The following is a 26,057-nucleotide window of genomic DNA, read 5'->3' as shown; positions in this document are numbered from 1 at the left end:
ATGTATATTGATATAACAAACCTGCATGTTCTGCACACATATCCTAGAACTTAAAGTAAAATAAAAAAGATGACTTAAGTTTTATCTATGCATCTTATAAAAAAGAAAACAATTTCAATTATAGTAGCATCAAAACCAATAAAAATCTTGGGAATAAATTTAACCAGGAAAGTAAAAGATGTATGTACTGAAATCTGTAAGACATTGATTAAGGAAATTGAAGAAGGCACAAAAAATGTAAAGAAACCCCATGTTCATGAAGTAGAAGCATTTTGTTTAAATGCCCATACAATCCAGTGCAATCTATAGATTCAGTGCAACTCCTATCAAAATCCCAATGTCATTTTTCACAGAAACAGAAAACAATCCTAAAATTCACATGGAATCAGAAAAGATCCAGATAGACAAAGCAATCATGAGAAAGAAGAATAAAGCTGGAGACATCACATTTCCTCATTTAAAACTGCATTACAAAATGGAACTCAAAACAAGATGGTACTGGCATAAAAACAGACACATAGATCAATGTAACAGAATTGACATCATGGAATCCATGGAAATCTCCACATATACAGTCAACTGGTACTGGACAAGGATGCCAAGAGTGCACAATGGGGAAAGAATAGTCTCTTCAATAAATGGTGCTGGAAAAACTATATCCACATGTAAAAGAATGAAATCCAATCCTTATCTTACACCACTCACAAAAATTAACTTCAAATTGATTAACAATTTAAATGTAGTGTCTGACATCATAAAACCCCAAGGAGAAACACAGGGTAAAAGGCTCCTTGATATTGATATTGGCAGTGATTTTTTGGACATGATATCAAAGGGCAAAAAACAAAAGCAATAAACAAATGGGACTACATTAAAATAAAAAGCTTCTTCACATAAAAGGAAACAGTTAACAAAATGAAAAGGCAATGTACAGAATGGGAGAAAATATTTACAAACCAGCTATCTTATGAGAGGTTAATATTCAAAATATATAAAGAACCCGTATCACTCAGCAACAAAAACCGAAATAATTCCATTAAAAAAAAAGAACCCGAATAGATATTTTTCCAAAGAAGATATACATATGAACAACAGATACATGAAAAGGTGCTCAACATGACTTATCATTAGGGAAACATAAACAGAACCACAATGAGATATCACCTCACACTTGTTAGGATAGATGTTATGAAAAAGACAAGAAATAACAAGTGTTTGTGAGGATGTAGAGAAAAGGGAACCCTTGTGCACTTGTTGGTGAGAATGTAAATTAGTACTGCCATTGTGGAAAACAGTATGGAGGTTCCTTAAAAAATAAAAATACAGCTTACTGCCCTGCCATATGATCCAGTGCTTCTGTTTCTGGGTATATATCCAAAGGAAATGAAGCCAGTATGTTGAAGAGATATCTGCACTCCCATGTTAATTGCCTGATATTCACTGTGGAGGGAACCTAAGTGTCTGTCAAGGGATGAATGGATATATATACAGAATAGAATATTACTCAGCTACAAAAGAAAGCAATCCTGCCATTTGCAGTAACACAGATGAAACTTGAGGGCATTATGCTAAGTGAAATAAGTCAGACAGAGAAAGACAAATACTGCATAATCTCACTTACATGTGGAATCTAAAAAGTCAAACCCAGAAACAGAGTAGCATAGTTGGCAGAAGGATGCAGATATGAAAAATGGGGAAAAGTTGGTCCAAACTCTTAGTTGTAGGATGAATAAGGTATGGGAATGTAATGTACAGCATGGTGACTAGAGTTTACAATAGTGTATTATATAGTTGAAATTTGCTAAGAGAGTAAACCTCACCACACACACACACACAGTGGTAACTGTGAGGTAATAGATGTGTTAACCAACTTTACTGTGATAATCATTTCACAACATATATATACATATAAAAGAGAAGGTAATAAAATGGAAACAGTCCAAAAATAAAAAATAAAAGCTTTGCAATATTTTAGAGTAGTTTTTTAATTTTTTGAAAACTGTATATGTTCATTATGAAAATTCAATTATAAAAAATACGAAGAAGAAAGCAATGAATCATCTAAACTCTTCTAATAAATAAATAACATGTGGTAAGTATTATTTTAGATGTTTCTTTATGCTTATGTCCACTTAGAAGGATGGCTGGCTAGCTGGTTGGTTGACTCAACGACAGGTAGATAGAAAGTTGATTGATTCAAAAAATTACAAACTTTATATCACATTATACATGTTATTTTGACAAAATATTTAAACTAAGTTTACATGAATTTAATAGAAGAAAAATAAACGGAAGTAGAAGAACTTTCAGTCAGAGCTACTATTTTTTACATTTAATTTTTTGACACATAGTAACTATACTTAATTACAAGGTACATATTGATTTTTTTTTTTTGAGACAGAGTCTCACTCTGTTGCCCAGGCTGGAGTGCAATGGCACAATCTTGGCTCACTGCAACCTCTGCCTCCCGGGTTCAAGCATTCTCCTCCCTCAGCCTCCTGAGTAGTTGAGATTACAGGTGCCCACCTACATGCCTGGCTAATTTTTTGCATTTCTAGTAGGTACAAGATTTCACCATGTTGGCCAGGCTGGTCTTCCTCAGGTGATCCGCCGACCTTGGTCTCCCAATTTGCTGGGATTACAGGCATGAACCACTGCATCCAGCCCATATTGATGTTTTGATCAGATGAGGGTGATTAACATATCCATAATCTCAAACATTTATCATTTCTTTGCCTTGTGAATATTTTTGATATCCTCCTTCTATCTTTGAAACTATATAATGCATTGTTAACTATAGTCATCCTACAGTGCTATAGAACACTAGAACTGGAACCTCTTATCTAGCTTTAATTTTGTATCTGTTAACAAATCTTTGTATATCCTTCTTTCCTCCTACCCTTCCCAGCCTCTATTATCCTCTGTCCTAGTTTTTACTCCTATGAAATCAACTAATTTTAGAGTGAGAACATATGGTGTTTAATTTTCTGTTCCTGGATTTTTTCATTTAATGTCTTTGAATTTCATTTATGTTTCTGTGAATGACAGACTTTCTCTCTTTTTATGGCTGAATAGTATTTCACTGTGTATATACACCACACTTTCTGTATTCATTAGTCTGTTTTGGGACACTTAGGTTGATTCAATATCTTGGCTATTGTGAATAGTGCTACCATAAACATGGAGATGCAGATGTCCCTTTTATATACTGTTTTCCTTTCCTTTGTACAGCACTAATTTTAAGAGGTATTTCTTCCTGAAAGGTTGTGTAAAGATTATGAGAAAATATGGAAGTCATCAAGGGGTTGGATTTGTATAAACTATATGTTTCAATTTTAAAATGTAACAGTTTTAGACAGTATCAGGTGATCTCTACTTTGAAAGTTGAATTGATTAGTACTCTTAACACTGTATCCTGTGTCACTTTCCCTAGCTCCTGACTCTTGTGGCTTATATTTTTACTTTCTAAAATTTACATTCTGTTATGTTAATATAATTCCCATAGGTGTTATTGTTGCATTTAAACAAGTTCAGTAATAGCCATGGTTTCCCTGGTTTTAAATTCTTCACTTTGATTCATTTGGTTGGATGGATTTTATTTCCTCCCCCAGAATAGGGCTTACGGGTACTTTACTCTTCAAATTTTTTCATGTTTGAGAATGTCTACTTGTTAACTTTATAATCTTAGATAACAGGCATAATGCCACTTTACATTTTTATACACTCATATCTTTCTAGACATTTTCTATTATATTTTGGCATGGAATTGTGCTATTGAGAATCAGCCTGATTATTTTCTACCTTGTATATTTCTTGATTGTTTTTTCATTCCCAAATTCCTGCAGTGGTCTTTCCATGTCTTGAAGTTCAGTAACTTTACTAGGCTAGGTTTCGTGGATAATAATTCTGTATCACTTTTTCCTAACTATATTATGTGTGTCCTTTTGCTGGTAAGATTCAACTTTTTCATTGATTCAAGGAAAATGTCCTGAATTATATTACTGTGTACTGTTTACATGTTGCAACTCTATTTATTTATTTAGTTTTTCCCCTACTTGTTAGGTTCTTTCTTTTCTTCAGGAAGATATTATTATGTCTTATCTTTGTGTTTTCTCCTTACCTATCACCTTCTAATTGCTCGAATAAATTTTTCCATTTGCATTGATATGGTTACCTCAAGTCTTTTTACTTCGTGCCATTGGTTTGCTTTTCAGGGGAGCCCATTCTATTCTCAGCTGCATCTCATTCATTCATTAGATCTACTCTGATGATGTTCTGGCCTCAATTTATTTCCTTAACTCAGCAGTCTCTTTTTATCTCATTCAGTTGTTTTAACATCTTTGAGCCTCTACTTCAGTGATTACATATAATTATTCAGGTTTCTTACAGTGAAAGGTACTTTTAGGAAAACAACTTCTGTTCTGAATGTTGTTTGCCTCTTGACTTGGTTCTTCAAGTCTTAACCATGTTCTCTATCTTTTTTTCTTTCCTTGTTATTGTTGAAGCATGTTTGTGTAGTTGTTAAAAGTTTTATTTTTTTCATCTTGCTCATTCTTACCATGAGTTGTTTTTAAACCGTAATGTTTGTTCTCACATACTGTGGTTGAATTATTGTTGATATTCAACAATATCATTGATATGTCTTATTTGATACGTTATTTTTCTCCTTTTAGGCTAATATTTATTGTATCTACTTTTCAGTTGCCCGAAAGTGTAGGCTTGTGGGGAAAGGAAGGGAGTAGATTCTTCGGCAGCCTAGTGAAGTTTGTTAAGGAGGACTACTCTTTATTCTGAATACTCTTTAGATATCCTGGACCAGACAACATCCTGCTAAGCTCAGGATTTATCATTCTTTGGAACTTGGCATACTCCTCTGGCTCCGCTCCAGTGTCCTTAAAGATGACAAGTTCTGGTGGCCTTTAACCCTGCTAAAATGGTATGTGGGCTTCTGCTCTTCATGGCTTTTCAGTACTTTCCTTTAGATTGGTTTCTCACCCTCTTGGTTTTCTTATCCCCAAATATGAAGCTATTATTTGGAATTCTAAGGATTCACTCACCCCATTCCTTCAGTACTGCTTCTATGGGATGGGGTTAGAAGCCACACAGGACCATCATAAAACAAAATATCTTCTGTTCTTTTCATGCCTCTAACCTTTAGAAAATTTTTAGCTAAGGTTTTCTGCCATTCATTTCTTTTATTACTGCAGATAAATTTTTGGTTTTTTTCTTTGCCACCACCCCCAACCTTTTTTCAGAGAAATAAAACGCCAAATTCTTTGGGAAAATTTAGTTTATTGTGAATTCATATACAACTGAAGTAGTTAACAAGTATAATTCAGGGGTCACTACTAATCTCTCACTCTATTCATTTTCATGACTGTATAATTATCTAAAAATCTTAGACATGTATTTTTCTCCTTCCTTCCTTCCTTCCTTCCTTCCTTCCTTCCTTCCTTCCTTCCTTCCTTTCTTCCTTCCTCCCTCCCCCCCTCACCCCTTCCCCTTCCCCTTTCCCTTCCCCTTCCCCGTCCCCTTCCCCCTCCCCATCCCCTTTCCTTTCCCTTTCCCCTTCTTTCTTTTCTGACAGGGTTTTTCTTAGTGGTGCTTTAAGCCACTAAACTGTGGCAATTAGTATGGAGCAACAGTTAACAAATACTATATATGAATTTTTACAAGCACTTTTAGAATTAAATTATTTTAATTAAATCTGATTTTTTCTCTCAAGAGAAACTCTCCTTTTTGTTTTATAATGATATGCTTTCTCAAAGAAGAGGCTTTGCTACTGTGTTTCCAAACTTGTTGAATTTTGTTGCTTTCCCCCCTTTCTCTTTTATCTACTTCTCTCCCTCAATTCCGAGGGCAGAATAAGGAATTAAGTTGTTCATTGGTCCTAACTATAAGTACAGCTTAGAAACTCTGATGGAAATGGTTTAAAAGTATATTGGAACCCCACTGTAATAATGGTTTTAGAGAACAGGTCAGCATCTAGGTTAATGGCAAATGATAATTCAGTGTGTTGTTAAAAATTTACTTTTAGGCTAGGCATGGTGGCTCACTCTTATAATCCCAGCACTTTGGCAGCCCAAGGCAGGTGGATCACGAGGTCAGGATATAGAGACCATCCTGGCCAACATGGTGAAACCCCATCTCTACTAAAATAGAAAAAATTAGCAGGATGTGGTGGTGTGCACCTGTAGTCCCGCTACTTGGGAGGCTAAGGCAGGGGAATTGCTTGAACCTGGGAGGTGGAGATTGCAGTGAGCCGAGATCACTCCACTGCACTCTAGCCTGGTGACAGAGTGAGACTCCATCTCAAAAAAAAAAAAAAAATTACTTTTAGTGTTAAAAAAAACCTTATTTACATATGTCCAGAACACTGCACAGATCATAACTGAATAGCTCACTTACTTTCAACAAGGTGAGCATACTTATGTAATACACTCAAAGAAAAAGAACATTTTCAGAGCTTTCGTCATACACCCTCTTACTGCTTAGGACCCCTTTTTCCCCAGAGGTAACTGCCATTCTGGCTTCTGTCCCCATGGGCTAGTTTTGCCTGGTTTTGAATAGTATTTTCTCTTTTGTTTTTAGTTTCTTTAGCTCGGCCTTATGTTTGTGAAAAATCATCCATGTTGAAAAGCAGTAATGCGTTCATTCTCCTTGTTTTACAGAATTCCATTGCATAAATATACCACAGTTTATGTACTTATTCTACTATTATAGAGTTATACTCATTTTACTTTGGTAGAATGGGTGGGTTTCATTTGGGGATATTACCAACAGTGCTGCTATAAACTTGTGTATATGTATTTTGGTTAAGACTCATTGTATACTTGGAATCGCTAATAGATATTAAAAAATAGTTTCCCAAAGTTACTGCATCAGTTTACACTCCCATCAGTAATGTGTGAGCATCACAATTATTTCATATCTTCACAGAACACTTGGCATTATAGTTTTTATCATCACCATCATTAATTATAACCATTCTGATGGCTGTTAGCGGCATTTCTTTGTGCTAATCTGCATTTTTCTCCTGACTCGTTATGTTGACCACTTTTCATATGTTTGGTGAAGGTGAGTAATTTTCAAGCTTTAGGCCTTGACCCATTATTGGGTTTTGAAGTGAATTTAGTGCATTAAGGCCAGCATTTAAAAAGTCTGAGGTAGAATAGCATAGAATAGAAGAGAGTAAATAATGGTTTATAATGGTAAATATTGATTTGTGAAACTTTTGTAAATATAAATATACACACATAACCAGTTTATTATATAGGTAAAATGTTCTATTTCTTTTTGTGAACTATAATCAAAAGATTTTTAAAAATCCTGTTGTATATTATGCATTTAACAAAACTACAACTTAATTACAACATAAAGACCACACATATCTCATTTAGCCCAGTACTGGGAAATTAATAGCTGAGATAATGGAAACGTGATTCATAATGATTTTAGACTAACCTGGAAGCAAATTGTTAAGATGAAAACTATGCAGTAAAAGTAAAGCCCTTCATGTGTTAAGTGTAAAGTCCTTGTAATTGAATGGGAGAAGGCTGCTTTGACAGCAGTGTGTGAGATAGAGATTCAGAGCAGTCGATCCTAAACACAAAGTCCTAGGTCTCTAATCCTTGACAGAGAATAGTGGCTTGGGAATCTGCATGTTTCTTTCTTTCTTTTCTTTTCTTTTTTTTTTTTTTTGAGACAGTCCCGCTCTGTCGCCAGGCGCCAGGCTGGCGTGCAGTGGCCCGATCTCCGCTCACTGAAACCTCTGCCTCCCAGATTCAAGCAATTCTTCTGCCTCAGCCTCCCAAGCAGCTAGAAATACAGGCGTGTGCCACCACGCCCAGCTAATTTTTGTATTTTTTAGTAGAGACAGGGTTTCACCATGTTGGCCAGGATGGTCTCAATATCTTGACTTCTTGATCTGCCTGCCTCGGCATCCCAAAGTGCTGGGATTACAGGCATGAGCCACCACTCCCAGTGAACATGTGTCTAAAGCTCCTGAGTGATTGTGATTATCTGGCAGTTTGAGCAGCCACTGATATCAGCTGGAGATTCTAGTGGATTTTTATCAACTAAAATGGAGGCTCCTGGAGGAGGTATTCTAAGTTTGTGAATTTTTTTGAAGCTGAACACTCTAAAAAACTTATTTCAGAATAATTTTACCCAGTTTCTTTTACTCCCTTAATTATTATTCTATAGCAGTGAAACTCAGAAGAAGCCATTTAATTAAAGAACCATTATTTACCATTTCTATACAGTTAGAATGGAAGACAGGCAGCAGAGTTAATTTACTTCCGATCCCCTCTCCATGCAGATTATAACTCCCTAATCCTCTTTTTCTCTGAACGTGTACTTCAATGGAACCCCTAATGTGAATTGCATATATTTCTCAATTATATAATACTTAGGTGCCTTTGTCTCTGAGATTTACTGTACTTTCACATTTGTATGCATTTAAAGTTAAATTTCGAAGGTTTTATAAGCATCCTGCTTTCTAATTAACAGTAAGTATACAATGTTAGGTGTGATAAATATTAAACATGAATAATTAAGGAATATTCAAAATCAGTGGAGTTTTTTTCTTTTTTTCTTTCTCTCCCTTGAAGGTAAGATTTATCCTATACAAGGTTTGGAAAAATGAATGTATAATTTAGATAAACACTTCCCTGAATACCAATATTACTTTATGTAGTAATTATAGAATTTTAAATGCCAATGAGGTCTTTTTCTTTTGTATGAACTTATGAATGTATTATCATAAGGCACTTTTGATAAGCTAATCAAATAAAACAATAGAAAATGTAATTATTAGCTCTCTAAAGATTTTATGAACCAGATTGTTTCTATTGCCAAAATCATTTAGGTACTTTAGGAATCTCAGAATCCTCTTAAACCATTCATTTTGTGCTTAAGATAGTGGGTTTTTTTTTTTACATGCTCACTACAAAAATATCAATCATAGAAAAATAGAAAGAAACTATAAAACTGCTAAAGTTTCTACATCTCAGGTAAAACTACTACTGATATTTTAGTTGATATTCTTGCAGACATCTGAGTATGCACAGAAACGTACACACAAGCATACACCTAGTTTTATATAGAAAGGTTAAAACTATAGGTTATATGATTTTCCATTACTTATTTTTAAGAGCTGTGTTTTTAATCTACTCTTCGTTGTTTCTGTGTCAGTAAAGACAGATGTACATCATAATTTTTAATGGTTGCATTATACGTATCATATACAGTATATATACCATATCTAATCTCCTGTTGATAATACTTAGATTGCATCTTTTTTCTTCTGTTATTTGTTTAGTAACATCTCTGTGCACTAGTCATTTTGCATTTGTACAATTATCTTCTTAAGACAAAATCCTAGATGTCTGATAATTGCCAAACTCTGTTCTAGAATTACTTCAATTGACACTCCCAATAGCAACATAATACAATGACTGCCTTTTCAGTTTTCTAATATTGGATTTTGTCTTTCTTAAACATTGGGAAATGATAAAAATATGTATTATCTTAAAATTTGCATCTCTGATTATTATTGAAGTTTACATATTTTTAAGTGCTTATTGGCCATTAGTTTTTTTTCTCTTTCTCTCTCTCTCTCTAAAATAGAGATGGGGTCTTACTGCATTGCTCAGGCTGGTCTCAAACTCCTGGCCTCAAGTGATTCTTCCACCATGGCCTCCCAGAGTGCTAGGACTGTAGACATGAGCCACTGTGCCTGGCTTTGGCCGTTAGTTTTTCTTCTTTGATCAATTGCTTAAATATTTTCATTAGGATGGTTAGCTTTTCCTTTTTTCTTTTTCTTTTCCTTTTACAAACTCTGAAGTTCTTACAATGGGATGATTGTGTTTTGTATTGACCTGTAGGAAATCTGTGAATATTGTGATATTGCCATTTAGATTTCAAGTTTATGATTTGACTTTTAACTCTATACAGAATGATTTTTAAATTAAACTAAATGTCACTTATAAATGTCATTTATTTTGTTTGTTACAAACATTTATTGATGTTTCATTTTATACTTTCAAGTTTTTGTATTACAGTTAAGAATGGCCTTTGTCATCTCAGGATTGCAGAAATACTCACCAATATTTTCTCATAGACATAGATTTTAACTTTTTTACATGATAATCTTTGATCCATCTGGGATTTGTATTTTACAAAAGACAGGTAAGAAGCCAGTAGTATTGTTACCCCAATTGCTGGCTAGTTGAGAGACTTCATGAATATCCAATTTTTACTAGTGATTTAAAGTGACTCCTTTTATATTCAATTCCCTTATAGATTTGAATCCTGTTTAATTGATATATTTTTGAATAATTATTTTAGGGATTTTATTTCTGTGATTTTATACTTTTTAAAAATAGGATAAGTATCCCTTCATTATTCCTTTTCAGATTATCTCTATATTTTTACATGTCGACTTAGTGAACTTTAAAATCATTAGGTCGGATTAACAAGAGTCATGCTAGTTTACTCACTTGGGATTATGTGGTATTTATAGATTGAGGGGAAATTGGTACTTTTGTAATACTAGATTTTCTTATTGAGAAAGCAAGTTTTTTCCACCATGGATTTAAGTATTTTAAAAAATGTACCTCAGTAGCATTTCGTATTTTCTTCATATAGGCTCTAGGCATTATTTTTAAAAAACTTTTCCTAGATGTTTTTAGTTGTTAATGGCATCATCTCCACACTATTTTCTGTTTATGGTTAAAGCATAAGATGTTAACTTTTGCCAGGCATGGTGGCTCAAGCCTGTAATCCCAGCACTTTGGGAGGCCAAGGCGGGTGGATCACGAGGTCAAAAGATTGAGACCATCCTGGTCAACATGGTGAAACCCCATCTCTACTAAAAATACAAAAAATTAGCTGGGCATGGTGGCACGTGCCTGTAATCCCAGCTACTCAGGAGGCCGAGGCAGGGGAATTGCCTGAACCCAGGAGGCAGAGGTTGAGGTGAGCTGAGATCGCGCCATTGCACTCCAGCCTGGGTAACAAGAGCGAAACTCCGTCTCAAAAAAAAAAAAAAAAAAGATGTTAACTTTTGTTTATTTATTTTATATCCAGACACTTTAGTGAGCAGTTATTTTTTTCTGGTAATATTTCAGTTGATTTTAGTCTTACAAAGTCTCAGCAAGTGGAAATGAAGAGACTAAAGAAGTAAACATAACTACCTTATTGTAGGATGTCCTAAAACCATTATAGAATGGTGCCTAAAGTAGAACGGTTTATGAAGTATAATTTATACTTCCAGAGCAGACTGAATATGGACTAATTATCGTGATTGAAGTATAATGTGTCAGCCTAAATATACTAGAATGAATAAACATACCATTTTAATGAGATTATCTAATATTCTGAAATGTCCTTTGTACTCCATTAATCTCTCAGGATTAAACTTTGTGAACTTTGTATTATTTATTTAGCCAGGAAAAAGATGGATGTGATTGTTACTTAAGTGGGAAGGCATAGTTCTAGTAAGGAAAATGTGAAGAAATGGGAGAGAAAACGGATTTCCTCAAAATAGGAGTTTACTAGGTTGTGAATTCCGGCTTGCTAATTTTTAAAATAATCCACAAATAAAATCTAACTTCTTTATTTGGTCGTAATTTTTCCAGCATACATCTATTCAACCATCACCCCAATCAATACACCCCCAAGCCCAGTAAGTAGATGTAAAATGGTCTGACATTGCCATCTGGTGGCCCGCTGGGGAATTGTGTAAATTAATCTCTACCTACTGGACTTACTCCTTGGTAAACCTGAAGCACCATTCTGGGGTCCTGTCTTGGATGCCACATCCGAGTTTGAGAGCAGGCAGTTTATGCTGGAGCTGTAGACAAAGAGAGATGAGAAATCTAAGTCCAGGTATGGGAAAGGCTGCTGAGGAAACAAGGAAGGTGCCCAAAAGGCCACATTCACAGGAGCTAGTGCTTGAAGGATCAGCTTTACTAACGAAAAGGGAAGGCAGAAATTGGCAAATGAAGAACCAGCGTCATGAATGCCTGAATCCTTGGAAGGGATCAGAACTCCCCTTCAACATTACTATGGCCTCAGGTTTTCCCCTTCATCCAACCTGATTTCTCCATTTGCCTACACGCAGCATTTTCGTCTCTTCTACTCACTGCCATACCCCAACACCTGGAACAGTAGCTGTCCAGTGAAACGAGCTCCATTAATACTTGTTAAAGGAACTAATTCTAGAGGAATAAGAACATCTGGCTCATTTTTTTTTTTTTACTATATTTCTATTTTGTGTTCCTGTAAGTGTTGCAGATGCTAATTTTCATTGTGAAAGTAGATTTTGGACTTTTGTTGGATAATTTAAGTATTAAAGGATATTTCTAGCAGAAATTGTTTTTTAAGTTCTAACCTACCAACTAACCAACTTTCAGAAAATAATCTGTTGGTAAGTTAGGGACTCTCTGTATCTTTCCTTTTAATGTTTCAACAATTATCTTTTATATACATAAAGGAAGTAAAAAGAACAACAGAATGACCAGCTTTTTTCGGTCTTTGCTTCTCAAGTGCTCTTAGCTTGCCACAATAGAAGCTAAGACTATTAAATATGAGGAAAACACCGGTTTGGAAAGCTGAAAAATATTAAGCATTTGGCAGAACATCTTTTCTGTATATGTTTTCTCTGTTTGCAGAGACTCGTTTGCATTACAAATCCTTGATAACAGACTTGGAGTAATATTTATTCTCTCTGTAGAACTAAGCACAGAGAAAATGTTGGATTTGCCTAATATCTTTCAGAATTGTATCATTGTTTTGTGATTCTCGTAACTGGAAAGAGAAAGCAGGTTGTTTTTATTTTTTAGATTGTTCCTCTGATACTGCTGTTGTGTGGGAATTTTCTGTCGGCAAAAAAATAATAATAATGATCATTTCTGCTTCTCATTCCAGCACTCAACTGTCTCACAAATCTGTGTGATCTTAAAGAAATGCTTTTGCTGAAATACAAAGGGAGAGCTAAAATGAATTAAAAACTGGCCTCAAGACAGTTGGGTGATCACTGGTTGTTTAATATCAGAGTGTGGCAGACTTTGGTTAAGTTTTGAGAATGTGTCACAATATCCCACGTCAGAGTTGATGTATTGTCCTCGCTGATTTTGGTGGCTGGGGGCATGGGGAGGCAGAGCTCTTTAAACTTTGTTGACTACATTGACTGTGAAAAACTATAAAGCGTGCGAAAAGCATGGACTAACATTAGAGTCAGAGGGCTCTCAGGCTACAACCTGGCAATGCCTGTGTGTGACCTGGAATAAAATAGGTAACATCTCAGAGTCTTAGTTGACCTTTCTGCAAAACGGGAGTCATGATGCCTACCTAGAAGGGCTGTTGTGAGTATTCGGCTGGCAGGACTTGCTCAGTTGACCAGTTACGATCTCAGTGTTCACCTGTTATTTTTCCATGTCTCCGCTAGGTACCTTGGGATCACAAGGCCCCTCACGTACCCTGTGAGGCAGAATGGGAAATGTATGGCGAAGATGATTCTCTCTGTCTGGCTTCTCTCCGCCTCCATCACTTTACCTCCACTCTTCGGATGGGCTCAGAATGTAAATGATGATAAGGTGTGCTTGATCAGCCAAGACTTTGGCTACACGATTTACTCTACCGCAGTAGCATTTTATATCCCCATGTCCGTCATGCTTTTCATGTACTACCAGATTTACAAGGCTGCCAGGAAGAGCGCTGCCAAACACAAGTTCCCTGGCTTCCCTCCAGTGGAGCCAGACAGCGTCATTGCCCTGAATGGCATAGTGAAGCTCCAGAAGGAGGTGGAAGAGTGTGCAAACCTTTCGAGACTCCTCAAGCATGAAAGGAAAAACATCTCCATCTTTAAGCGGGAACAGAAAGCAGCCACCACCCTGGGGATCATCGTCGGGGCCTTTACTGTGTGCTGGCTGCCCTTTTTCCTCCTCTCAACAGCCAGACCCTTCATCTGTGGCACTGCGTGCAGCTGCATCCCACTGTGGGTGGAGAGGACATTTCTGTGGCTAGGCTATGCAAACTCTCTCATTAACCCTTTTATATATGCCTTCTTCAACCGGGACCTGAGGACCACCTATCGTAGCCTGCTCCAGTGCCAGTACCGGAATATCAACCGGAAGCTCTCGGCTGCAGGCATGCATGAAGCCCTGAAGCTTGCTGAGAGGCCAGAGAGACCTGAGATTGTGCTGTAAGGTCGTTTATCGCTATTTTCCTTTTATCCCCCAAACCCTTTTATGCAGCTTTTTGAAGCACATCACAGAAAGCTTCCTGAATGAGTAGCTAGCTTACTTTTTACTAAACATAGCAGATTTGAATTGACAACAGTATAGACTCCAGTCTTGCACCCAGTAAAATTTAAAAAGCCAAAGAGAGGTACTTAGTTAGATTGGTAGATGAGACTAATTTGCTGGTGAATTGCAACTGATGTGACTGACAACAAGGCAGGCGATATTTTCCATTCATTCTCCATACGTGGCATCCAGATTATGTCCTTACATCTGAATTTGTGCAACATTGTTATTTTAGTTGTTATTATTCTTCTGTCTGGTAAAACTTGTTTGATGACCTCATCTTTCACCGATAAATTCTTCTTTTGAGGTAGGAGGCACAATGGTCCTTCCAGTATGCAGTTACATTCACCAGGGATGAAAGGAGGCAGCCCAGGTAAAAAAAAAGGAGTGGTTGGTGTGGGGATATGCCAGGATGAGGCAAGGTCTTTAAAAGCCACGAGAGCCAGACATGGTGGAGTGCCTCTGTACTACTAGCCACTTGGGAGGCTGAGGTGGGAGGATAGCTTGAGCCCAGGAGTTGGAGATTGCAGTGAGCTGTGATCATGCCATTGCACTCCAACTTGGTTGACAGAGCAAGACCCACCTCTGAAAAATAAAAAGAGCCACAGGAGTTTTTAGGAAATGCTCCTGGCCATCTTGGTAGGCGAGAACTGATAAAGAGTTGTTGAATTTGTTTAAGAAGTCTTAGTGACTTTCAAGGAAGCAATTATAATAGGGTCTTGAGATCTGAAAAAGGATCTGATGGTGATGGAGAAATGGAAATTTCAGAAGTGACCCACATGTTAAAAAATTGGCATTGTAAAGAAGGAAGGACATATTATACTAGTTAGATGTGTCAGCATGTCAAATGAAGACTTCGTTTTAATTTGAGGTGGAGGAGATTCCTTCATGTTTGAAAGCCGAGGGAAAAAGAAACTTGGAATGAAAAATTAGAAGATGCTGGTGAGAGAGTGAGCAGATTAATGTTAGAGGCCTCTCTCTTCACTGAGCCTGGCGGGAAGGAGTAGACTAGAGAACCATGGACCACTCTAGCTGATAGGGGCCTTCCCGATCATCTTGTCCAGCCCTGTCATTCAGCAGAAGAGCTAACTGGGAGTTGAAAAGTGAGATAACTCACACTAAGCTAGTGTCACAACTAAGTCTAGATCCCACATCATCTGAATCCAGTGCTATTCATTTTTCTTATACTGGACTATCTTTATCTTACAACTGAAAGTTGCAAGACTACAGCTATGCTAATTCTTAAGCTGAGTGTAGCTTCACAGGCATTCACGTTTACTTCTATATACTCTTTTGTATATATGAAATTGTTCACAATATAAAAAGTAATATTAAAAATTAATGTAATTTTAGGTTCTAAAACATAAACTATGAACAAATCCAGAGATCTTACTATGCCTATAAGAGTTCATTGAATTGACCCCTAGGATTTTCCCACCAGATTCTGAATTTCTTCAGAGAAAGAACTATGTCTTTTTTTTTTTTTTCAAGAAAGGAGGGAAGGAAAGAAAGAAAAAAAAGGAGTGAAGGAGAGGAAAAAAGAAAAAGAAAAAGAGGGAGAGAGAAGGGGAATGTTGCTTTATTCTGAAAATGGGTATTGAAAACCTCTTTTCTGCCAATAATTGTGCTTAATAATGGCTGATTGATATTTCATTTAAACCTATGAGTAGGTGTGATGTGGTACTGACAAGATTGTATATTTTGTGTGTTTAAAGTGGAGAGCTCTATAAATGTTTATTAAGTTTACTTGTTCTGGATCTAAGTTCAAGTCCTGGATATCCTTATTAATTTTGTCTTAATCAGATTTCTTTCTACAGAATCTAGTACAGTGCCTGACATGTAATAGATGATAAATAAAAGTAATAACTGCTAACCATTATTGAACATCTGCTACTTGCTAAACAGCATGCTATCTGCAGAATAGATGCTTCTGGCATCCCCACCACCTTTCAGAAGAACAAATTGAGGCTCAGGAACATAAAGTAATTGACCTCTGGTAGTGGTAGCTGTGGTATGAATCACTCTGATGATTGTATTGAATGTTATGCAATACTACTTGTCAAGTAACTTCAGTTTATAGGCAGTGAAGAGTCTCAGAATATTTTTGAGCTGGAGACTAGCTATAAGCTGTCTGAGAAGACAATGAGAATGACTTGTTACTCTAAGTTTATTAGACTTACTGTGCAACAAGTGGACACCTCCTGGACAGTCTTAGTAGTTTCTAAGAAGAAGGAAATTAGACAAGGATATTGATAGAGTTTTGGGGCTTGTGCTGGGTGATTTGAAGGTGGGGATTAGGCAGAGTTTATGACATAATAGCTTTAGACTGGTAAGTACAGCTTGATGAGGACTGTGACGTGAGTGTTAATGAGCAAACTATTAGTCTTGAAAAGTAGGCTATTTTAGTTGACATATAGTCTTATCTTCTGAAAGTAACTATTTCCTAGAACAAATAGCTAGGTTATTTTGCCTGGCTCCAGCATTGTTTAGCACAGGAAAAGGAAAGCACGTTGGTTTTAGTTCTCAGGAGTAACATGCTGAGTGATGTGATTTAGGAATGTCTCCCCAGCAGTAGTGAGGAGGGCAGACAAGGGGAAGATGGGTGCTAGGAGATCCAGTTAAGCAGCCAGTGCATAAACTAGGAAAGGACAGATAAAGTCATGAGCTAGGAAACACTGCTATATTTGTATGCATTCTATAGGGTCGAAGAAATTGAGAATAATTTTGTTGAATATTTTAGCTAATAATTCATAGATAATTCAGATAGATCACAAAATAGTAATCTTTAAAATGTAACACAAAAAGGCTTTCCAATTTAAAATAATAACACAGGTTTCCTGAGGATTCACTCTCAGTTACTTTGGTGAGCACTTTAGGTGAATTTGATCAATTAATCATCAAAAGTTTATGATAAGTTAGTTTTCTTCATTTCCATTCTGAAAATAACAAAACAAGGGCTTGGAGAAGTCAAATAATTTCCCTATAGTCATACAGAGTGATAGAGCTGGATTTGAGCTGGATTTGTGTTCAAAAGCGCTTTTAACTTCCATGCTACTGTGCCTTTTATAAAAATAAATCGGCTAACATTAAATCTAAAGATATTTGCCTTTGTATCTTCAGCTAGTCTGGAGGCTTGGGTGTTATTTTCTTGTTAGCTTAAAACAGGGGTCAGCAAACTTTAACTGTGAAGGACCAGGTGGTAAATATTTTAATCATTGCTAACCATATGGTCTGTATTGAAACTACTCATATCAGCCTTTGTCACTGAATAAGTAAACAGATGGATAGGCCTGTGTACCAATAAAACTTTATTTGTGAAAAGAGGCTTCTAGCTGTATTTAGCCCACAGGCCATAGTTTGCGATATCATCTTTACATCTCTCTCAGTTTAAATTTCTAGTTACAGAATATTCACGTCATTAAGGATGATTAGCCTAAAAATATCCATCAGCTGTAGGAAATGTCTCATATAGCTTCCATGCATTGAGGAAGATACAGAAAACATATTCTTTCATGTCCTTGTGCATATATTTTTGTTGGACATACCTTACACAAACAGACATATGCTTCTATGGCCTGAATGTTTATGTCTCCTGCAAAATTCATATTTTGAAACAAAACTCCTAATGCAATAGTATGAAAATGTGGGTTCTTTAGGAGGTCATTAGGTCATAAGGACAGGGCCCTCATGAATGGGATTAGTGCCCTTATAAAAGAGGCCTGAGGAAGCTTGTTCACACCTTCTACCACGTGAGGATGCAGCTGGAAGTTATCATCTATGAAGCAGACAGCGGGCCCACACCCCAGACATGGGATCTTCTGGTGCCTTAATCTTGGATTTCTCAGACTCTAGAACTATAAGAAATAAATTTCTGTTGTTTATAAGCTACCAGTTTATGGTATTTTGTTATAGCAGCCTAGCTAGGCTAAGACATATGTACACTCAACCTTTTTGTAATAAGGAAGGTGGAGAGAGGAAAAGCTATAGGATTCAAAGGAAAGGAAAATAACTCAGAGCTTACACTAACTCTGATCAGAGAAGACTTCCTGAAGAACATGGACTCAAGTATGTCTATGAAGATGGTCAAAGCATTTATAGAAAAAGGAGAACAGAAATGGTATTCCAGGTGAAGAGGACGTTTTTTGTAAGGGCACCAATGTGGGAGCTTATCAAAGGACCATCTGGCTGAAGCTAAGCATTTGGGTGCAGGAACTGTTGGAGATCAAAGCGGAAAAGTAGTTTGAGACCAAATTATAAAGGATATTCTGTGACAGCTCCAAGAATTAGGACTTTTAGTATTGACAAATGGTTCTTAATCAGGAGTAGTTTTGCCTCCCATCCCAACTCTCTGGAGACATTTGGCCATTTCTGGAGGCATTTTTGGTTGTCACAAATTGAGGTGGGGCACTACTGGCATCTACTGGGTAGAGGCCAGGGCTGCTCTTAAGGATTTTACAGTATACAGGCCAGCGCCTGCGACAACAAAGAAGTAAAGAAGTACATAGTCCTTAATGCTAAAGTTGGGAGACTCTGGTGTAAATAGCAATAAGCCATTGGTGAATCTGCAAGTAGGAGAATGGAGTCATCAAAATGGTCAAGACTGATTCAGTGGCACTGTGCGAATAACTTAGAAGGTAGAAAATGGATGTAAGGAGTCTCCTCATTGGCTTGTTTTTCCTAGAAACATTTGAGGGCCTGCTATGTACAAGGCGTGGCACCAGGCATGGTAGGGTAGAAAGATGAGTAAGTGACAGTTGTAGTCTCTGGAAGCTTTTAATCTAGTGGGCTGGGGTGGCTGTAGAAGTGGTGGTGGCTAGTAGGAGACTTGTAATCAGAACCCATTGCTCCCCATGCCCCTCTCTCTCATCTTGTGGCCCACCCTACAGACTCTGGGCTTTCTCCAGCCCTTTTCCTCCCATCTAGCTTCTGGGCTTCTAGTGTCTGTTACCTTTTCGCCTTGCTCTGCCTTCTTGGCTCTACATATTTTCTGCAAGTAGTTTCTTTCTTTCCTGTATAAGCCTATGAGACTGTGTTCCTACTCCCAAATATTTATCTATTTTCCTCCATTTTCTTGATCAGCATAACCAGAACCTCAGGAGTTCAGCAGGTACCCAAGAATATTCGCTGGGGTAACAGAGTGAATAGGGGGGAAAAATGCTGTGAATACTTTTGCACTGGTAATTTTAATTTACTGCTCTCAATTTTAATCCTTTTCACAAATATTCGAAGATTGGTAATATAAAACCAAGTGTGAAAATGTGATATAATCAGGAATTCTTGGTTTCTTTTTTAATTTGATTATTTATGGATTTACTTTGAATTCTCAAAAATGGCTTTTAAGTATCATGTTTTGATGAATTTTGTTGACATAATTTATGAATAATATTGAACAGCACTTTCTACAATTCTTCCATATAAAAGAATGCCCTGAAATTGTTTTGAAGTAGCTTATCCTTTCCTGCTCTTTTTTTTTTTTCCTGGTGATTGTATTGTCGTTGTTGTCAAAGAGCCTCTTATAATCCCTGTCAATTGCAGGGGTTTCTAGTGGTGACTTGTAGCAGAGTAACCTGGAGTTTCTGCCATGAATTCTGCCAATACAGTGCTCCAGGGTTTGTCTTGAAGCTAACTTTTCTTTGTGGAAACCAGTAATCAAATAAACAAGTAAATAAAACAAAACAAAACAAATCCCAGAAGCAATTGGGAAGAAGCATCAAGGCTTCTGAAACCCTGGGGTGTCTGTGATGGGATGCTACCTTTATAGGTAGAAACAAACAAAAAGTTTGCTATTTTATGGACTTTTCTTCCCCATACATGATTTATTTTCACTAAATCATCAATTAGTAATAATAGCTTATTTGCTTCCTGCTTTGAAATTGCCTACATTTTAACTTTGCAACATCTCTTTAAAGTAAGGAAGGCAGGTGGTTGCCCTCCCTTGCTTTTTTAATATTTATATATTTTTATTCTATGAGTAGATAATAAATATACATAGCACAACATAAAATCAAGCAGGACAGAAGAAAAATAAGTCTTGAGGGGCATTCTTACGAAGAAAATATCCATGGTAGAAATCAAGAACAGGGGGATATTTAAGGTGGGTCTTGAAGAAAGTAGGATTTTACAAGAAGGCATAAAAGGGGTGGAGGTGGAGTTGTGGCTGCTCAAGGCAGAGGGGATAGCATGGACAGAGGGGCACAGATGTTGATAGAGGTAGACAAGAAGTTTGGGGCATGTCTTTAGCAGTATTGGGAAGCTGGGTAGCCTATGGTCAGCATGGAGGGCTAAGTGGGCAGGGTTGAGGGAGAGAGATGAAGGCTTTTGAGCCGGTGTGAAACCAGAGATGCAGTATAAATGATGTATGGAACGCTTCACAGTAGGAGAAAGGAGATGGGTTAGGAGACTGATGTAAGAGTGGAGTCTCATGCCAGAAGGGCCTGCATGAGGAGAGTGCTATTGAGGCCAGGAAAGAGGCCATGGGTGTCTGTGTGGGTGGTGCAATCTTCAGACCATCACAATTGGTTAACAGGTGGGTAGCAAGGAAAGGGAGACTTTGGAGATAGTGCTGTGGTCTGGAGGAATTCAGAACATGAACTGTGTGAGCAGAGCAATACTGAGCTGAAGAGAAAGTGTGGTCTCTGTTGTGCTGGGAAGAGGCAGAGGTCCTGGGCTAGGAATGTGTCTGTGGAGCACAGATGGTTGCCAGTCCCCTCCAGATACCTAGGAGCCTCGAGTGCCAGGTCTGGGCTGAGGTGCAGCACTTGGCCTCAAGTGTCACCATGTGAGGCTGAGGGGCAAAGCCAGAAGCCATGTCTCCAGCAAAATCCATCTATTGATCACCCATCTGAAGGGCTGGGCTGAGAGGGAGACCTTGAAGGAGGAGCAGGATTGCAGGCAAGACAGCCAAATGGCAGGGTTGGGGATGCTTTAGATGGGGTGTGTAGTCTGAGATTGGGTGCACAGTCCCAGTTCCTGGGTCCTCATAGATTTAACCCTTAACCACATGATATAGTGTGGTAAGTTGAGGACTGTAGAGGTGCAGAGTTAGGGGAGAGTGGCTTTACACAAGGAGAAAGGGACTTTTTCTCAGCCAATGACTAACGCTTCTGTGTCACTATGCTACTTCTGTGCATCTAGGAACAAGGGAGAGAAGTGAAGTTTCTTGGTCTATGCACACATCCCTTAAAATAACATACCTCCCTAGGTTTGAGGGCGAGAACGCTTCTCACTGGTAATCATTATTTAGTCATTATTCTTTTCAAGTAGAGTGAGTACAATACTATTTTGCAAGGATTTTTGAGAGCAAAGTCATTTTTGGCTATAGCTGTATTTAAAAAGTGAATTTCCAAATGGGTTATTTGGGGCTGATTTGCAAATATATTAAAGCCTTGGCAACTCGTAGAAGTTATGAAATTTATTAAAAGAGTCACAGCACTTTTTCTTTCCCTTTAAGGATACTCATAATCCCTTAGAAGCCACAAATGATTCAAAGTACTGACTGCTGTAAAAATTAAATCCACCCACCATAAAATGAAAACTCACATTTACGGTTCTGCTAAATCATTTTCCTATTTCTCTCTCTCTCTCTCTCTCTCTTTTTTTAGACAAACCACTGACTACTGTAGAAAAAAAGGTCATGATTCATGATCGAAAGCTGAACAATGGAGATGAAATAAACAAGGCAAAATAGAGTTGGAAACAGAAGGAAGTCATTTGCTGAGACTGCAGAATGGAATGCGGCTTCTGTCCTTTCTTGCGATGGCTAAAACGTGACAAACAGGGTGATCTGTTGTACACACTATCTTACAAGGGAGATGGTGACCTCTCCTTTTTTCTGTGGATCAGTGCTATTGTGTGTTCTCAGTTTAAGATAGCAGATCATCTCAGCAGTAAGCACACTGACAGAACTGAGTTCCAGAAAGGAAGCAGTTTCTGGTGCTTTGCATATGTCCAAATCCATGCAAGTGGGAGAATGTTCCAGTGCACACTTCCCATGCTTCTGAGTCTAGGCGTTGTGGTGAATATGCAGGAATCATTCATGAGACAGAATGTATTTTGTTGTATGACAGAAGGGTTTTCCAAGCAAACTGCGGTGAGCGTAGTGTTGAATATGTTGCATGTCCATGTTAGAAAACAGAATCCAGTCATCAGCTAATACAAATGATTTCCCAGAGCAGTGTTTGTTTCAAGCTTCTGTCAAATAGTTTGGCTTTTCTGCGGGGTCTCTGTGATTTCCCCACCAATGTACTTTCTTATTAACTCACTTATTATGGTATAACTCAGGAACAAGATGGAGAGAAGCATACAACTTGAACAAAGCTTTTTTCTTGTACTCTGAAGGGTCCTGAGAGGTGAGGGGCATGTCTTCTGGGAGGATTTTTATCTTAGTGACGCTCAAGTGGTACCCAGCTGCATTGTAATTAACATGATTATTGGCATGTTTTTGACTCTCATTTTCTACAAGGGTGCAGTGGGCCCACCCATGGGCTGGCCTCTAACTGTATGTTATGTGGAAGAAGTGTGGGAATGATGGGTTTTTCCATGAAAGGTTGTGATGCTTCTGGAGATGGGGCCTAAACACGTTCATTCTTGTTGAGCTGTATTGTATTAAACCAAATTGTGTGAAGCGAAGTCACCGGGACCACTCTTGGGAAATGCTTCAGAACACCAGTCTCTTCCTTCTAGAGAATTTGTTTTTGTGTTCTCTGTATCTTAAATCAAATGTGTGCCTAAGCAATTCTGTCCCCTGATTCCCACCCCCATCCACCAAAAAAATGGTAGACATGAAGGGCAGGTAAAGAAACAGAAAAGGTCTCTTTGTGGATATATATATTTTTAAATGGCACTAAGGAGACAGAAGGACAGTAGATGAGAATAGATGAGTAACTGTACCTAGAAGGGGAGAAATGAATGCAATTCTTTATTTGATAAGAGAGAACTGAAAGAGAATGTTATTTTCCTACAATAAAGCAAGCTGTCCTCCCACAGGATAAAGTGGAATTCCGACATGGATTATGGACTTCTTCTAACTCCCATTGACATTGCTTCTTACCAGACATGGGGAAGGGCTGCCTTTCCTGAAAGGGGAGGAGGTCACTGTCCTTTCAGACAAAGCTTGTATAAATTCCTGAACCGCAAATTTGCTAAAGTGACCGTATATACTTATATTCATAATTTAAATGATTATTTATGGTCAGATACATATTGTTAAACTTGAAAATGTTTTATTACATTACATCAAATAAAGTTTATTTGTAGCTGAAATAAAGCAACGTAAGTAAAGATTTTTAATTAAAGGTCGTATGTCATACATATTGCTGTCTGCTGAATGACTGAAGGGCAAACACTTTACATGTTTGCTAAAATCTGAACAGGTAGCTAAGACAGCTCTGGATTTAATCACATTTCACTGTGAGGATTCATTCACTTAGTGACGTTTTATTTTTAAAACAATGACTGTTCATGAGTTGATCTGATTAATGAACATTGTTTGGGCTCCTGCCACATTCAGCTCTGCAGGCATTGAGGGGACAAAGATGGGTATGGCACAATCCTTGCTTTTAAGGAGTTTGCCATCAGGTAGAAGGCAGACATGTCTCGGTTTGTCACAATATAGTATAGTAAGTGCTATAGCAGGTCTTAGGGAGTGGCATTTTTCTTTCCTGTAGTAAAAGACAGGGCATTATGATTAGTGGGATTGATTCAGGTTTTCAAATGTGTTGTTTAATTTTTTATTAAGACCCTCATGATTCGGATTGGCTCTTTATCTTGCCTGACATGAATGCCCGATTATTGAACACTGTTTCATTCTAGCTGCAGAGGCTGAGCTTCCTGTGTATACTGTGCTTTAAATATATGGCAGCTAAATGAAAGGAAAAAATAGAAATGGAAAGGGAATGAGAAAAATAAATCATTAATACAATTTCACATATGACATAATTTGTGCCAAAGACACAGCTTTTGTTTTAACTAAGAATTGGGAAAACTCATTGAAACGAACATTTTGTATATAATGACTATTCAAGCAAGAATAACTATTCCTCTTCTCACTCACAGGGTATCAGCTGTCATTTTCTGGCAAGGCTGAGTATTGGGAAACCATGCTTGAGAAGTAAAGCACTTACTTGTAAGAGATAACTGAATCACTGTTGCCTTAGCATTTAGTTTTATTCTGTAAATATTAAATAGGAGACACTCAATGTTCCTAGGTTTTTTAGCAAGTGTTCAATAACTGAAAGCATTGATCATGCTGTCATGAGCTTGATATGCTTGTGCATGTATTTGATGATCATATTTTTGTGTAGTTTTATTAGGTTCATTTATTGCAGGCAGGTCAACAATATGAATGGAATTGAATAGAAAATGCATACAGTTTTTCAAATAGTTTATGCTAATATGATAATTGTCTGAATTATCATCTGGAGATAGTGAGAATTTCCCTTTCAGCATTTTGATTGTCAATTGAGTTTTCAATTTTATGGCTGTAAATGTTTCTAAATATTGGAGTTTTAAAAAATTGTTCATGGTCTTTCTGATATCAGGACCTTCACACATACTTTTTCCCTCTTGGTCTGCAATATTTTTCCTGATCTCATTTATTTGATTTATGTTTTCATTATTGTCCAGTAAATCTTCTCAGCAATATGCCCATTACCTAGCACCATCCTGGGAGCACATATATGGTAGGCCCATAATAGGTATGTCTTAATGGGAAGGCAGGTGGGAAGGAGAGAGGCAAGAGTTGACTGGCACAATTAAAAAATGTTTCTATGAGGAAACAGAGAAGATGTGCTATGATCAAGTGACATGCCCAGTGAATGGAAGAGAAGGAACTGGAATTAAGCTATTCTGTGTGCTCCTTAGGTCAGGCCCTCCACTACATGGTCCTGCTTCTCTTGCATGAGTTAGTTACTCATATCATGAGAGCATCCTTTTCTTAATTTTCTGCACTAGTGGAGCGGAGCCATGTATGTGCTATGGCCCATATGTTGAAACTTGTTTATCTATAGCTAGCCAGATGGTCTGTAGCAGCACACAAAGAAACCATTTGGAAACATTCAGAGGGTCAGCATGTTTTGAAAACACTCAGAGTAATACATATTGTGATGTCATTGCTTACTCTAAGCTTACAGTAAGGAATATCTTGTTAGGTACTGAATGTGAAACATGCAGACTTTGAGAACTAACTCCGAGGTTCTAGCCCCCAGAGACAGAAATTTATTTAATTGGATCACCCTTTAGATTTGTTTTGTCTGCATGTTCTGTGAAAAAGGAATGTAATGTCTTCATATAAAATATTTTGTTTTCTAAGTTTCTCCTGGGTTAAATACATTTTTTTAAAAAGAAAACCTGCTTCTGCAGCACATGTTAAAAAGATATGATGTGGTCATCAATAAAAATGTAAAAGAAAATTTACAATGGCTGATGTGAAACATAAAGTGAGAGAAGTTGACAAGTATCGGAAGTAGAGTTGCAGTTAACAGTTCTGTTGAGTCTTCAGCACTTTAAAAAAGCCACAATGAAAGAATTACACCTGTACTAGTAGAGGGGAAAAATGGTAATCTAAAATAGCAGATGATAAGAAATATCTAGAATTTGTCTTTGATGTGGTATTTTGGTGCAAAATTACCTTTTCCTAATTACATTTGGATTGAGCTATTATTAAAATGTTCTGTATTCTTTAAACCCACACAATCTCACAGTAGGAGGTGGTTCAGAGTTATAATGAGAGGCAGCAGAAAGTCAGCT

The 26,057-nt window shown here is 37.3% G+C and overlaps 1 protein-coding gene across 5 annotated transcripts in view; it reads left to right on the top strand.

Moving 5' to 3' along the window:
• HTR7 (5-hydroxytryptamine receptor 7) overlaps window positions 1–25,727 on the top strand; it is a 123,636-nt gene extending 97,909 nt beyond the window's left edge. Inside the window, exons 2-4 of one of the 5 annotated variants that reach the window (XM_078344022.1) lie at window positions 13,454–14,209; window positions 14,624–14,685; window positions 21,914–25,727. In XM_078344022.1, the coding sequence (XP_078200148.1) occupies window positions 13,454–14,209; window positions 14,624–14,685; window positions 21,914–21,999 (904 nt within the window). In that variant the 3' untranslated portion in view covers window positions 22,000–25,727. Of the gene's footprint in view, window positions 1–13,453; window positions 14,215–14,623; window positions 14,686–19,391; window positions 19,570–20,740; window positions 21,889–21,913 lie in introns of those variants that run through there. The other 4 variants (XM_002756389.7, XM_009009949.5, XM_009009951.5 and 1 more) reach the window with 4 other exon arrangements.
• Window positions 25,728–26,057: the final 330 nt, after the last annotated feature.

Source organism: Callithrix jacchus, chromosome 12 (assembly GCF_049354715.1).
Source record: "Callithrix jacchus isolate 240 chromosome 12, calJac240_pri, whole genome shotgun sequence".
Taxonomy (NCBI): domain Eukaryota; kingdom Metazoa; phylum Chordata; class Mammalia; order Primates; family Cebidae; genus Callithrix; species Callithrix jacchus.
Note: the sequence above shows the minus strand (reverse complement) of the source record. Positions and strands in the feature narration are given on the sequence as shown.